General features: G+C 36.8%; 1 protein-coding gene across 1 annotated transcript in view; it reads right to left on the reverse strand.

Annotated features, from left to right (window-relative positions):
* Positions 1-7143, reverse strand: part of ptprc (protein tyrosine phosphatase receptor type C) — a 21176-nt gene extending 14033 nt beyond the window's left edge. The window contains 5 exon segments of the mRNA XM_055051358.1: positions 58-81; positions 255-533; positions 2120-2134; positions 6845-6868; positions 6871-7143. Coding sequence (XP_054907333.1) covers positions 58-81; positions 255-533; positions 2120-2134; positions 6845-6868; positions 6871-6901 — 373 coding nt within the window. The 5' untranslated portion in view covers positions 6902-7143.
* Positions 7144-16333: the final 9190 nt, after the last annotated feature.

Genomic DNA, 16333 nt, shown 5'->3' on the forward strand with positions numbered 1-16333 from the left:
CAGAAAAAAGAGCACCTTCATTAAACAATTGTTCATAACCTCAAATCTGATACTCACACTTTGGATCTGGTTTGGGTTGAGCTGCAAGAGGGAATGAAAAAAGTTAAAAACTGAAACATTTTCTCAAACCATCTTAATTTACAGTTGCCTTATTTCTGTCTTGGCAAACCTACTGTTGACCTACTGTCTGTAATCCATAGTCTATATCTTAACAAACTTGTTAAAGTCCAAAATTAAATATTTAAAGTTCCAACCTGTGGTGGGCGTCATGGTTGTGTTTGTCTGAGAAGATGACTGGTTGGTGTTTGGAGTCTCATTTGAGGTGCTTGCAGGTGAGAGTTTTGTCTGAGAAGATGACTGGTTGGTGTTTGGAGTCTCATTTGAGGTGCTTGCAGGTGAGAGTTTTGTCTGAGAAGATGACTGGGTGGTGGTTGGAGTCTCATTTGAGGTGCTTGCAGGTGAGAGTTTTGTCTCAGAAGATGACTGGTTGGTGTTTGGAGTCTCATTTGAGGTGCTTGCAGGTGAGGTATTGACTGCTGGTTGGAAAGCATGCGGAGGTCACCGTCAAGCTGAAGAAATCCACTACCAAGTTTCTTACCTTCTATGATTCTTAAAGAACAACTAATTTTATAATTCAAAAACTAAGATATTTTTTTAAAACTGTAAACTAAAGCTGAATACATTACCACTTGTTTTCATTGAAGAGCTTGGAGGATTTGAGGAGTTGGATAGAGAGGTGTGTGAGGGTTTGATAGTGGTGGGAGGTTTGAAGGCTGCAGAAGTTGTTGCTGCTCCAGTGAATGGAGGTACGGTAGTAACAACAGGTGCAGGAGGACCTGCTTCAGTGTGTGGAGGTGGGATAACAACAGGTGCAGGAAGACCTGCTTCAGTGCGTGGAGGTGTGGTACCAACAGGTGCAGGTGCACCTGTCCCAGTGAGTGGAGGTAAGGAGGCTAAAAATATAAAAATCAACATCAATATCAGTTCTTCTTAAAGTGAAGAATTGAACATTTAGCTGAAGGAACTGATCCTCTCCATCCTCAATGTTTTACAAGACATTTGCTCAAAGATATTTAAAAGGTAGAATAAATGAGAAAAAAGTTGATTTATTGATCAGACTATTTATAATCTATCTATATATATATAAAAAGTTGACTCTCATTAAGACCAAATCTATTGCATCTAAATACTCACACAATGTCCACATTAATACAAAGAGTTTCTGCTGTGCAGTTAAACCTAAAGTTAATGTCTTATTTTCAACGTCACTGAAAATAAAACTCTTGAAACGATTAATGAACCAACCTAACATCTGAATTAAACCTCATTAAAAACAAGTTTCTCACTATTTTACCTCAAGCTCAGTGTTATAATGGTTAAACCTCTACATCACTATAAGGTAAAGCAGGTTTATTTTAACACTGTCATTCATATACAAGTTAGTCCAAACAGGTTAACAGGACACAAAAAGAGGCAAAAAATGGTAAAGCATAAGCATGAAAGCATTGGAAAAGAGAAAGAAATGCTTTGATCGAAAGCAGCTGGGAACAGAAACATTGTTTGAATTTAAAGGAGCCAAGAGTTTCTCAGGTTTTCAGGAAGTTTCTTCTAGATCTAGAGAGCATAGAGACTACATGCTGTCTCTACTTGTCCTGTAGACACAGAGTGAGCAGATCTCTGAAAACCTGAGGAGTCTGCATGGTTTACACTTTATAATCAACTCACAAAGACAATTTTATTCTTTACACTCCCACCAACAGACAAATCTGTACCTGTGTTATAAAAGTCCCACAAACTTAACACAAACTTTTGCAGGTTCAATTTATTGTCAAAAATAATCTGGTGAACCGCGACTCTAATTTATCTTTCCATTGTCCAAAATTCATCTGCTTTTTAAAACTATAAGACAAGAAGCTCTGTAGTTTTCTCCAGTGAATTATAGATTTAATCTTAGATTTGTTTTTTGTTGGACAGCAACAATAAACAAGACTGAGCAGCTTTAAAGGTTTGGACAACATGAAGCAAAGCTGGAGGCTTTTAGAAACAGAACATTTGTATTAATGAATAAATACATATTTAACCAAAATGTTATTTTGGCTAAATATGAATCACTACTTACTGGTGTTGTCTTTACCTGAAAATATAAAAAGAAAAGAAAATGATGTAAAGAAATCAGAAACACCATCACAATTAAATATACATTTTAAAAAACAAACAGGTTTTGTTTAATATGTCATTCATCTGGGATCATTTTCTTTCTGCTAAAAACAGAAGAAAAATGTGAAAGCATTATCAACCCGAAAGAGGAAGATGGCCGACTTATCTGGATGAGGCAGCGCTGTCAAACCTGGTTGCTCTGACAACATGACAGAACCGCATTTGCTATTTTCAGTCAGCAAACCACTTCCTGCCTTGTCCTCACACGTAGACACCCAGAACTTACAACACTGCTGTCCAAACCAAGAATAAAAACTAAGCTAAACACAAAAAGCTTGAATAAAATTTACATTTTAATCATTTGCATGATGCATGAAGGACCCCTGCTGTCAGATCTTGTTGCTGGTGATGAGTTTATTATTTTTAAATGCTTATTCAAATGCAATTTAAAAAGAGTAAAAACTAATATTTTAGAGTCTGTTTTAATCGTCCCACAGTGCTTCGGTTCTTCTCCTGACAGAAGTGATGAACAATGTGATCAGGGTCTGTCAGACAAAGAGAGTCAGGATGTGGTTTGGTGCGTTGTTGTTTCGCAGCGCTGAGCAGAGATGCACGCTCTCTGCAGTGACATTTCACCGCCTCGTTCAGACTCAGTATGTCACTTATTAGAGCACTGGTGAGAAATGATTCAGTTAGTGGGGAAGAGGTCGATCTGCGCCTGTTTCACATGCAAAACCTTCATTATTAGAAATAGTCGGAGGAAAAATACTGATTGATTAGCAAAAACAAATTAGGATTTAACCTCATGGTTAATTTTAGTTAATGATGAACCGAGGATTATGCAGCTTTTGATCAGTTCTCTGATAAGTTTAACAAGTGAAAAATTTATCTAAAATGACTGGATTATAACTAATTTCCTATATTCTGTTTTGGTTTATGCAAAAAAAAAAGATACATAAGAGTTATAAAAAGGAGAATAGATCTTTAGGTTTTTGGGAATTATACATCTACTGATTATTTTTAACTTTTTAAACTATTTGATTATTCTACAGGTAAACAGCACAAAACTAAATGACATGTATGAAAAGTATAAATTTGTTTCTGTGGCCCAGGTTGAAAAATATGTGTGTTCAAAACTTTATTTTGATCCAACATTTACTGACTTCCCAACAAAACTACAGAGTAGTTTGTAACTACTGGAACATCAAAGTATCATTACCATTTTATTTATTGGAAACTCAGTTTCCTCTTTATTGCCTTTGATAAATAAACAACAAATATTAAAAAATTTGAATTTGTCTTAAAAACAAACCAAATTATACAGGATTTATTAAAATAACCAACAAATTGTTGTTTTAGAAAGATAAAATATAATTAAAAGATTGAAAGTATTTATTAAATTCATTCAATGAAAGGAATCAGGAATCACCGCAGCACTGAGTAAAACAAAGCAGAAATGATAAAATACATAATTTAATTTTGTCTTCTGCTCCTTATTTACAATTAAACACAAAATTATTAATAATCGCAACAGACTTTTATTTGAAATTCTGTCTTTAATCATTTTGATTCCAACTGCAAATTAGAAAAATAAAACAACATAAGAGTGGTGTTGATTTAAAAGATAAATATTTGTATTTATTGACATTTCATTAAAAAATTATCTATTTATTTATATTTATACCCTCCTCTAATTAATGTGAAATATTTTCTTGATTGGCAATTCAGCAATAAAACCCTAATCATAATTACTGACTGGGTTTTAACAAGTTTTCACTGTTTTTATTATTTATTATTGGAGATGAGTGTCTTTTACGTTGGAAGGCCTCAGGACCATCACCCTAATATTTTTGCTCTCTCTACAGATTCAATATGTTGATTATCCTTTCAGTGAGAAGAAATGCGATGGTAAAATTTAAATCTTAGTTTAAACCCACATTTTAAAATTTCAACTGATAAGAAGAGAGAGTGGTGGGTTCCTGATGTATTGAAAATCCATTATTTCTACTTCACAAGCGTCATTCGCAGCCAAACTCACGACTACATTATCGTAATCTAAAATGTACCAACTGAAGTTTCTCTGATGACTTTTGAACCCTAAGACTAGCAGATGTTTACCAACGGATTAGAAGAAATGAGTGATTTAGTCCATGATCATTTACTGTTAGCATTATTTGAGAAGCCAAAAATAAGACGTTTATATAATTTATTGCAAAAACATTTTTGGGTAATTTTTCTACTACAAATCTAGAAAAATATGACAAAAACTTATAATTTGTTAAATTGTTCATTAAAAGATTATTTGTTACATTCCAAGCTAAAGTAAAAACAACGTAATAATAATGATTATTAACACTAATAATGTGTTAATAATGGAGTAGGTTTTGAATATTTACACATTTATTTGTCCTTCTAACAGAATTACAACTGTCTCTTTATTTTAGTTTAACCGTTCAGTGATGTTTAAGAGAGTTTGGATAATTAGTTATTTTTTTTTGTCATTGTAAAATATTTTTTCTGTTTAATTATAATGTGTCTGACCATCATTATTGGCTCATATCAGGGCCAAATGTGTACAAACGCTCAGGAAAGCTCTAAGCTGAGACTATAAAAATATTCAAAACTTGTCATCTTGCTCTCTTTAACATTATTTTTCAACTAATTTCAGCTGTTTTCAAGAACATAACTTGAAGTTTCTGTTGTCCTTTAGAGTACTCTCTGTTCTACTGTCCGTAGGCCAAAGTGTGAAACAAATGTGTGATTTCCACACTTTCGTTTTGTTAAAGTGAGATTTCGGAGATGAAGAAAACAAAAGAAGAACAAAATCTGAAGTAACAGTAGCTAGATGACCAAACATCTGGATTTCATTTAGTCATTTGAGTTTGACATTCTGCAAAAACCTGAATGAAATGTGCGGATGAGTTTCTCACGTTCTGGATGTTTTTCTATCTCTGGTTACTGTCAGTTTGTGTGTGCATTTATTTTTTCTTGTTACGCCTTTTTTTGTCTCCTTGCAGAAAAGGCCTTCAATTATGTTCAACAGTTCTGACCTCACTTCTTCATTTTCAGACAGTTCCCATTTCTTTGTCACGAAAACTAAAGCTCAAAGCGCTCGACCCGGCCCAGCCCTGCCAGGAAGTCAAGGCAGCCCAGAATGGAACAAGGAAGTGGTCACAGCTCCGTCCCGCTGCAGCTACTGCAAAATGCATGTTAAGAGGCGCACATTCGCCGGGTAGCATTGAGGAAATGAAAGGCCTTTTCTCTCTTCATTAAAATGTTGGGAAACTTTAAAAATGATCAAGTGAAAGTAGAAAAACAGCTGAACAAGGAGGTTTTTAAATTTATATTTATGAGTATTTCAGGTTCCAACTTTGGCTGAAGTAGAATAAACTAAATATCAGCTGAAAATGTTTTATTCATCCTTTAGAACAGCTGTTCTTACTTTAATTTATTAAATAGGGAAAATGAAATATTTACATAAAAAAAAAGACGTCTGTTGTTGTGGTGCTCATAAAGACACAACTAATACAACGTTGCTGAAAATACTGCACAGCTTGCAAAAAAACAAAAAAAACAAAAAACAAGTGACAAACTCTGACCATGGCTGCAGAAAACGACAAGAGAGCAAGATAATAAAAGAAGCATTTATTTCAGCTTGTGCGCACAGACGTCTCCCTAAAATAGGAGACAAGACGTGTGATGTGTTGAACGGTAGCAGAACTGTGAGTGCTGCTGCAGGCAATGAGGTGAGCCTGCACACCTTCTGCATGCATCCACGCACACACATGCATCCACACACACACATGCATCCACACACACACATGCATCCACACACACACGCACATAGATGTTTATCTTACGCCAACACTGACAATGACAAAGGTTGAAGTGAAGAGCTCACAGGGACACACCCCATAAGAAAAAATAAATCTATCGACTTTGACAGACATGCACAGCCCTCCACCCACCCACACACGCACACACACACACACACAGGCACACGCACACCCCCACACACGCACACACACACACGCACAGTTACAGTGCGGGATCAAACCATCACACACACACAATGTCAAAGCAGAACAGAAACATGATTGCAAAAATTCCCTTCGCTTTTACGGCGTGTTTAAAGCAGCATCATCTTATTAACTGCAGCCTTTGATTGAACATCAGTGTTTATTCTTTTGCCAAAGGCGGCTGATAAAACCTGTCACTTTTCAGCTCCTCACATCTCACAGATGTGCGGCTCTACTGTCTGCCGTTCGTGGGGTTTGGAAAAGTTTAAGAGAGGTGAAGCAGCACAAAAGCAGAGAAGCAACTCAAAGGTTTGATATACTGTAGCTTGTCATCTCTGCCCTCAGTTTAAATGATTACATTTTGTTCGCTGGTGTTTTCCACTTCTTTTGAAAGAAAAGCTGATGACAGATTCATGTCTCACTCCAAAAAAATAATTCACCTTTTACCATAAACACCATCACACACCAAACAACAATCTGCTGCAAGTTCAGAAACTTAACTTAGGAGGTTAGACATCATCGCGTCAATGTTTTTTTGTATTTTTTAAATGAAAACCATTTTTAGACAAACTGTCAGTAGAGACACAAGAAGACATTGAATGCATCACTTCCCCTTCAACCAGCTCATAAAAAAGCTTCACTTTTATCATATTTTTTGGAGTACTTACAGCGAGCCAAACCAACCATCAGACCAGCAAGATCATCAGACCTCGGAGACCCGCCATGTCCGGGGTGTAAGGGTGTGTGTGAGCACCCACGATTCAAGCCGAGCCGGGTCCAAAAAAGGGTGAAGAACAAACCGGCGCCAAACCGAATCTCTATTTCTAATATAAACCCCCTAAACGTTGATCTGTTTCAAACTACATTCGCTTTATCTGTCTCATCAGAAGACGCAGCTTCCTGGACTTGTTCCCCAAACCCTAAACCTTGCTTCTGGTTTCAAGTGAAGCAAACGGGAGTGATGTCACACCACGAAGTGAGAGCCTGCCTTCACCTTGGCAGGAAGTTTCATTTCAGCTACGCCACCAAGAACAGGAAGCCATCTCTTGTCTGATCTTCGCTTGCTTTTGCTTAAGTGTGAAAACCCTTCAACTTACAGAAAAAAAATAAAATACATGCTCACGGAGCAGCTACTAATTTGCATATCTTAAATCTAACATTTGCTGGTTTTCTGTAAAGTGGCAGATAGAAAATTAGAAGAAAATCCTGTACAGATTGAGGACTTTGGGTTTTTGTCAGTCGCTCCTTTAAATAAAATTGGTTGAAGTAGTGAAACTTCTCAGAAGACCTTTTGGATCTTCTCACTGACTCCTCCTCACGAACCAGCTAACAGGCCCATTGATGCTCGCTCATGCACCAACATCGTGCTGTGCAAGCTGCGGCCCTTCCGCTTGCACACTTTCCTCCATGTTTTGATTTCCCGCTCTTCTTCCAAAGAGACAGACAAAAAAAAGAAAACAGATGGCCACTGGCTGCAGGAGGGAATATCTTCATTTCTGCTGCTCATTTTGTGTGAAATAGCTACATTTATGAGCGCTTTCAGATCTCTTCAAAGTCATTGATTGTGCAAGCTGTTTGATCATCACGCTTTACCCCGAAGCTTAAAATGCTTTACTTCTGTTTACATACACAAGAAAATGGGGGATAAAAGGGGAAGAAGAGGAGTAAAAACTCTCCGGGGAGCGAGGCTCTCACACCGGGTGGTGAGCTGACGTGAATCCAGATGAAATGCGGCTTTTCATACGTTTTTAATGCAATAATACACGGGACTCCTTTTTAGAGCTTAGATAATTGGAGCAGAGCTGACAGAGTTTTACTTGATCCTGCTGTGGGTTTACACCAGGCTCTGCATGGTGGCAGGATGATATGAATCCACACCATATCCTGTCAAACATCTAATATTCTTTTTATTTATATTAAAGAAGAAACTTTCTTTTACAGCCACAATTCAGTGTAAATGACTCTCAGGTCAAAGAGAACAGAGAGAAACCTCGTTTCTGCCAGAAAAAAATCACATTTTTAGTGTGAAGATCTAAATATGGATTTCCTTTGAGATCTCTGAAGCACATGATATTTGGCTATTTCCACTTCTGAGACTTTAGCCTCTTCTATTCAGGAAGTGGCTCTTAAGCAAGCAGCAACATGTTTAAGCAACCAAAAAGAAGCTTTTCTCAGCTTTCTAGTTTAACAAGTGGATTCTGATAAGTAACAGGACTCTCATTGCTTACCTCAGTGTTTCCAGATCAGCCTCACCGACTTATTCTCAACATCGGAGCATCGGCCCAACAGAAAGGCTTGCAGTTGATTATTACACCTCAAGTTCAATAAATGTTAAAGCCACAGCTGTGTTGTTGCACCTTTGGTTAAAATGTGTCTCAGTGAACACAATGCAAATACAATGCAATCCCATCTCAGTACAGTCAGTTTAATTTGCAAAGTCCTCCAGGGCTAATATTTATATTTCTTGATAATCTAAGTTACCCAACAAACATATACTGAGTCAAAACCATGTATTTATATATACTGCCTGTCCTGTATGACTAAATGCCTCCAGAATGAGAACATTATGTCGCTCAAAGTCAGATTTTGTGTAGATTTGCCTGTAAAATTTCTGACCTGAGTCAAATGTTTTGTGTATCTTTTGCTCAAATCCCCACAATCCCTTCAAAACACTGACTATAACAAATCTACTGACATCTCATTGTCCACCTCGAACCATTTGGATCCAAGACTTAGTTTGTTTTTCAGAGGTTGCATAATTATTTCTACATAATGTCCTTTCCACATGATGTCATTTATTATGCAAGTGCAACAGTCCCTTGTGGAGAAAACAAACCCCACTGCCACTCTTTTACTTCACAGTTGTGTACTCTACTCAAAAAGTGATGATGGTCTGACACTGGGACGAATCAGTTAAGGAAAGTTATGGATCCCAGCACAATGTGGCGATGGTTGGAACCAGGAGCTCAAGAGGACCTGTGCATGGAAAGTGTGCATATGAAAAAAACCCCTTTGTCAGACGTATGTTTGGAAATGCCAAAAATGGAGTCATATATGTTTTTTCAACAGTTTGTGTCTAAAGATCAACAAGGAATTGTCACAAATGGGCCAAATTTGCTCATGATTTGGTTGTTTTGATTTGAAATATTGTTTTTGCTGTTTACCTGAAGTCTTGTCTACAAAACCTTCCATCCATACATATAGAACATTTGGTAACATTCACCACATATTTCACAGCTCTGTCCACTTAAAAAAAATATTTCTTTGCTGGATATTCCCAGCAAGCTTTCTTTGCTCGGAATAAATGTAGCGCCTTCAGTCATCTGGAAACAATACGCTGTCAAGAATAAAGCTGTGGAGCGTCTCTGTCTTTTATCTTGGCTGATTTATTTAGATTTTTCTTAATATCAATGTCATGCAAGGAAACTGCAAGATGTTGCCTTAAAACACATCCAAAAATGCTCCATCATCTAACCCAATTGTTGTCAGAAAATTACAAAGCCATGATATCAGTTGGGGTTTAACGACGTAGCAACTTTAGTGTCAAAAACTCAGCAGACTTTGAAGAAAGCTTAGCAAAAAGAATCAGTTTTGGTGATTCTGACATAAAACCGGAAAGGATTATTCTGCTTTTATTGTCCTTTCTCCCAGAGAGAGTGAGAGGCTTTACTAATTACTCATGTATATTTTTTAATGTCAGAACATGAAACTATAGTACTTTGTTTATTTAAATATTAACATGCATTTCCGATAACCATTTAAATGTGAAATGGTTTATTTTTAGTGTAAAAGAGGAAGTTAGTCGTAGACGTGACACGACGAGCTTAAAACAGGAAAATCTACATATATGGCATTTTGACTTCTAATAAAAGCATGACAGCATTCGGATCAATCAACTGTAATTTTGAAAGTTTAATCTTGCAGGACTTGTTCATACATATGCTATAGCTATGTGTAATGGACGACTGAATAAAGAAAGTTTTTTTTATGTGACATTTTCTACGCCCTTCCTGAGACATTTACTTGACTTGAATGGCATGTTCCTTTGTCTTTTCCTTTTTTAAATACTTTTATAATCAAATAGTTTTATTCATTATGAAACTTTGTTCCATAGCAAAATCATGTAAATCAAACATCACAGAACAATCAAGCAAATCAGAACCAAACATGGAGATTTTTGGTTCAGTTCAGTTTTTATGCTCCACTAATCTGGAACCAACTTCCAGAAAACTGATAAAGAAAACGTTGAAACAATAAGTTCCTTTAAATCAAGACTAAAACTCCTTTTGTTCAGAGCTGCCTTCAATGAATTACAACTGGAACATCATAAAGTGTTGCCTGTTTCTCAACTTGCCGTTATTTTTCCTTATTTTGCCACTGCAATGTAATATTTCTGACTATTTGTTGTATCGTCAATCTAATGATGCAACACTCTGAATTATCTAATAGCGGTAAATGTGCAATACAACAGAAATAGTCATGGCTGCAATTTAAATATGTGTTGGTGTTAAGATATTTTACAGTCGGCTTGCTGTTTAAATTTTGTCAGGATATGATTAGAAATGCTACTAAGAACCAGAGAAAGTGGTCATCATCCCATGACACTCTGTGAACTCATTTTCACTTGCATTATATTTAAGAGGAAGAATTTCTTGCTTTAACTTAAGCACACAAAATGAAAAATGTATGATAATACTGTCCTACAACAGTAGTTTTAATACAGAAATATAATTCAGTGAAACAAGGCTTCCTCATCATTCAAACACATAGCTAGCATATTTAAAAAAAAAACCCTAAAACACAAATTGTTCAGTGGTACTGTTGAGTTTCTCTCTATCTTTGTCACTGTAATCAAAAATCCAAAACAGGATTCACATGGCTTCAGAGATGACTCAGTTTGTGGAGAGAGTCAGCAGGTTGCTGCAGAAACACAGATCTGATCTTATGAAATTAGAGTCGCTACGGTCAGGAAGAGGGAAAAGGTTAAAAAGCCAAATGTGCCGTTTGATGCTGGGCAATGCACAGTGAGAGTGGTGTCCCAAAACACTGAATAAACATAATACTTTATACATTTTCATACATTTATACAATGTAGCTGCCTTCAAAGAGCAAACAGTGATGCTGGACTGTAGAGTAATAAACTCTGAACTTCGCTGAGGTCAACTTGTTATCCGTTGTTTCAATACTGGGAAGGCCCCAGCACCAAGTAAGTTTTCCAGTCAGTCTATGATGGTGTGTGCAGTGACAAAGGGAAGTTGGCAAACCTCTAGCTTTGGTTAAATTATATTTTCTCAAATAGCTGATCCACTTTAGGTACTTTCTCAGTTGTACCTACTGAGAAATTAGGTAGTTGGTGTCAAAACAATTTTTCTGACATTATAGAACTACAGTAATAATCTAGATACTTTGCACTGCATGAGATGTGTTTGACACATTAATAATTTTTTAAAATCAGTCTAAGTATTGCTGTGGTCAAGTCAAAACCTCCTTTTGACTCACTGAGCAATGACTGTTCTCCCAGAAGCCTCTGCAAACCCAACCAAACTCTAATATTTTGTCCATCAAAGGTGTTAGACCTGGCCCAAGAACAAGGCCTGAACAATTCTTGTGGGCTATGGTTGCATTAGCTATTTGTTTCTCTCATACGCTATGCTACGCTGTCTATTTTTGCAAGACCGACCCGCTGAACACCCAAAATGCTGAGTGCTAAAGCTGACCTGGTTAGCTCTGCAGTCTCATAGCAAACGGTAACTGATCATCTTTGCTAGCGGCTTCAAAAACTTAAGTTTCTCTTGTTTTTTGTCTTCTGTCTTGTTAATCTCCTTTACTATAATAAAATAAGTAAAACATCCAAAGTAAACAATTAAAATGCTACTTTTCTGTCTTTAAGTAGCCTCAATTGTTAACAAGTGCTTGTCTTTTTCTTATTTTTTTAGGTTGAGCTCATCAGTAACAAATAAACATTGAGTAATAGGTTTTTGGTGTGAATTTTCTCTTATAGTCATTACTGACATGGGGATAACATTGTTTGAGACACAAAAAATCCTTTTTGCACACAGCAGCAAAAGTGGAAGTCATTTTTATTTTTAAATGCACAAACGTGGCCAGTAAAACTGATTCTAACTTTATACATTTTAAAATAGCTTATGCCCATTACTCTGCATAGGTGTTATAAATTAACCAGTCATTCCTTCAACATTTTATCATCTTGATGTTTCCTATTTCATCTTGTTAGATTTAATCATAATTTAATGATCATAGATTGTTATGGCCTTAGAAGCAAATCACAGTTAATGCCTATTTTACTTATTTGGCACATTTAAAAGCAATAAATGTGACACCAAAAGATTTACTACCAAGGCAGATGACATAAAACACAATAAATGAGCAGAATGTAATGAATCAGAAAGTCACAATACAGAAAGTTAGCTATGTTTTCAATTGCACTTGAATCTAAAGGGGATCTTAGAGGCTTAGAAGTCTGCTCTGCTGTGTGTCTGTGCCAAAGTTGTTGGCAAGATTTGTGGCAGCTACCGAAAAACCTCAGCAACCTTTATTTTTAAATCTTGTGCCCTGACATCGAAGAGAAACTGACTTGCCGAATGAAGTGCTCTGAGAGAGGCGTGTTCATGTTAAAACTTTCAGCTACGTATGACGGGGTTCGACAATTTTGAAGATTTAAATCGCCGTATCAAAACTACTTAAATGAATCCAGAAGTGGATAGAAGAAGAAGCCAGCTCAGCAATATGATCACAACAAAAGCAAAACACACAGAATTGATTTAGACCAACATAAAGATGTGCAAAGTCTAAGACACAGAAGAAAAGCACTGATAACTTCTTGCTAAGTGGAATATAGAATTTGACTTGACATTGGTGATGTTGTCAACCAGTAAAACAGATTTTATAAAAGCATTTATCTGCTTCTCTAATTGCAAGGCGCTCTCAAAAAACCCCCAGATTCCCAACAGCAAAACAACAAGGAGTCAGAGGTCAAATTGTGGTGGAGACGTTCCTCGGAAGAGAAGATTTACAAGGGATGTGACTTTAATTTATACTCTTCTCTAGCCAAACAAACTGGGCCACAATTTTGACCAAATGCTGTTTAAAAAAGCTCAGACTGAACAAACAACTTGAGTTGTGTTTGTTTGCCAAGATGAAGGTAGTTTAATTGCAGCAAATGCTACATAAAAGACGTGGGTATCACAGCTCATGATTCTGAGTATACATTATGTTAATCTTGGACTTTGAAATGTTTTATTTTTGTTTAAAAAAATAATGGATGAGTAACTTTTTTTGGCTAAATATTTGTTTTCCCTCAGTGTGTTTAATCTTTTTTTTTTTGTCATTTATTATTGTTGAATAAGCTCAGTGAAATGCATAAGCTCAAAAACTCATGCACATCAGAGGGAAACCTGCACAGCTGCAAGGTGAAAGGAAACTTGATGTCGTACCTCCCACTCAACAGTCACTCTGTCTGAGGAGATTCCAGGATCTAACCTCCAGATTACATGCAAGTCTTGTGGCATTTCACGTCCTCTTAAAGGGAACCGTCTCAAAGTCTTGAGGTCAGCTTTCTTTATGGTCAGCCGGTAAAGTGAAATTAACAACTCTGTAGGGTTTTACTAGTTTCCAGAAACAGCAGAGTAGGAATTAACACAATTGCATGTGTTAACAGTAAAAGTTGCCTCTGTTTTCTATTCTAAGCTCCTGCTGCTTATGTAGGAGTAGAGAACGAAGGTGTGGTTTTACATGGGAAACTGTGTCACAACTTCCCCAATTTAGATGTTTTTTGTTTTTTTACTTCAGTTTTTAATAACTTGCATGGCTGACCAAAGTGTTAATTTTTTTAATCAGACTTCCTCTCACTTACAGCTTCAATGTGTCGTCAACAATCCTTTTACCTCTTCTTTTTTTCTTTCTCATTTCTGAACCATATGTTTTTTCATCTCCATAAAACAGCTAAAAATTGGTGAAGGAAGAAGGCCAGAGACTACCTATTGAAATGTGTTGTTAGTTCCTCTCTGCAGTCACAGCTGCGACCACAGGGTGGAGAGATAAAAATGGATTGCAAGCAATGCATGTGTGTGTGTGTGTGTGTGCATGTAGTAGGTGTAGTGCATCTTACATTTTTTCCTCCTGTCTCTGCAAGGTGCACCCACACTTTGTAAGTGGGTTAACACTTTCAGTCAACATCAGAATTGGCGCTGCCTGGTGACTTTTGCACTTGAAATGTCACTGGCAGATCATTTGGATGGGGAAAAGGTATGCTGCACAAAGATGATGCACTTGTAAAATTTGTGCAAAAGAGTATCTGCTAAAGTTAGGAAAGAAGACTTCTCATAACTACAAATTGTTGTTTTGTATTACATATGCGTGTTTGTCAACTGTTTGGATATCCAGTAACAGATTCATAAGATGGTCAAATAAATCAACTAACAGTTAAATTTGTAAAGATTCTAATCTTACAATTGAGGAAGATGAAGAACACAAATAGAAAGATGAGTCAAAGTTTATCAATTGCTTGATAAACAGTGAATCAATCATTTATAAGGCTACTGCTCAAACCAGTTAGGTGTCTAAAGATGTCGATAATGACTTTCTGAAGCTCCTATGTAGCATCAGAAGGAGGAAGGAAGGGGATTTAAGGTGTTAGTGCAAGATGGGATCCTTTGAATATTACAGGAACTACTGATGTACTGATATTTAATGTGCCATAGGAAATGAATAAAGAGGGAGTGATATTGCCGCTAGTGTGTTAAGCCCTTGGTGAGAAAAGGCCTCCAGTTTGTGAGCTGCAAGCATAGTTTTTAAAAAGAGTTGACTAGAGGGAAAATAATTCAAAACGTTGAGGTATGCTTTGAGACCACTATTCTGTTTAAATGGTCAAAGTTCGTGCTTTGGGTTCCTTACACAGATCATCATGTTTCTCCTGGGATTTTCTAATTCTTGAATGAATCCACCTTGGCACTCTACTGGGGCTGGGCAATAAATTGATTTTATTTATCTATTAATCAAATTAGCTGTTTATGAAGATTAAATATCAGTGCACTTATTGTGGTTTGGTAGTTCAGACCCCCCGGGGCCGACCATTTGGCCTAAAACGCATATTTTAGATCTTATGTTTACTCGGACTTTGAATTTGGGTCAACTCCCAGGAGAGATGATTAAAATGATAGCAAGTTTTGGAAAATATATTCCGCCATTCGTAACATTCATTAGGAAAAGAAAGGAAGAAAAAGAAATCTAAATTCTCTCCACATTGTGGGAAGTTTCCAGTGCCGGAAAATCATCACCATGCCTTCCTAGAGGCTTGTTTTTTTTAAAAGAAGTGCTCCGTTCCTCCAGTTTGCTTGGAGGAGAGAGATAAATGTCTCAAACGTTTTGAACTAATAACACTGCATAACAGAATCGCAAAGCCTCTTTGACTTATTTATATAGTTGAGAGCAAATTGGAGCCGATTTTCTTTGTGCTTTTGGGTAAACAGAATTTATCCCTTCAGTATTTAATAACTGCCTTAGAGTGGAAACTGAAACTGCAGTGGCTGCTGCCACCAAGTCTTGCTCTGCGTCTTTTTTTGCCGTCAGTTAAGGGTTTCTGACCACTTGCTTTCTGAGGATTCTGGTGGCAATTATTGAGGGCTTCCTGTCTCTGCCACCCCAGGTTGTGCAGCCACTCTCCCATCCATGCCTCTCACTGCGTCTGTAAGAAAGATAAGTGACTTTTTGCATGATTATCTTGGTGTGCATGGTCTATTCTCTTGACTTTGACATACTTCTAATGTGCAAACGTCTCAACAGTCCAGGTATTTTGTGGGTTCTGTGTTTAGCAGAGCCAATTCAGTCGATAAAGCTGTTTATTGGTTGCGTCAGGTGACATACCACTTTTGCAAATGTATGCTTTGATTAAAAATGAAAAAAATTTGAGACTACAGTCATCACTGAAAGTAGAATTTAGTGATGAATTTGGATTGAATCCTGCTTTACTAGTTTTATCTCACCATTTATTGCAAACGTGAATGATTCTAAATTTCACTCAGACATGTACTTTGCAGTCAGGGTTGAACGTTTTAGTAACAACTCTATGCCTTGAACAATTTATGCTGTTGTGGAGGCACAAGCGAGTTGAACCCGGTACCTGCAATAAACGAGTTAGT

This window comes from Poeciliopsis prolifica, unplaced genomic scaffold (assembly GCF_027474105.1).
Source record: "Poeciliopsis prolifica strain line A6 unplaced genomic scaffold, Auburn_PproV2 SCAFFOLD002, whole genome shotgun sequence".
In the NCBI taxonomy this organism is placed as follows: Eukaryota; Metazoa; Chordata; class Actinopteri; order Cyprinodontiformes; family Poeciliidae; genus Poeciliopsis; species Poeciliopsis prolifica.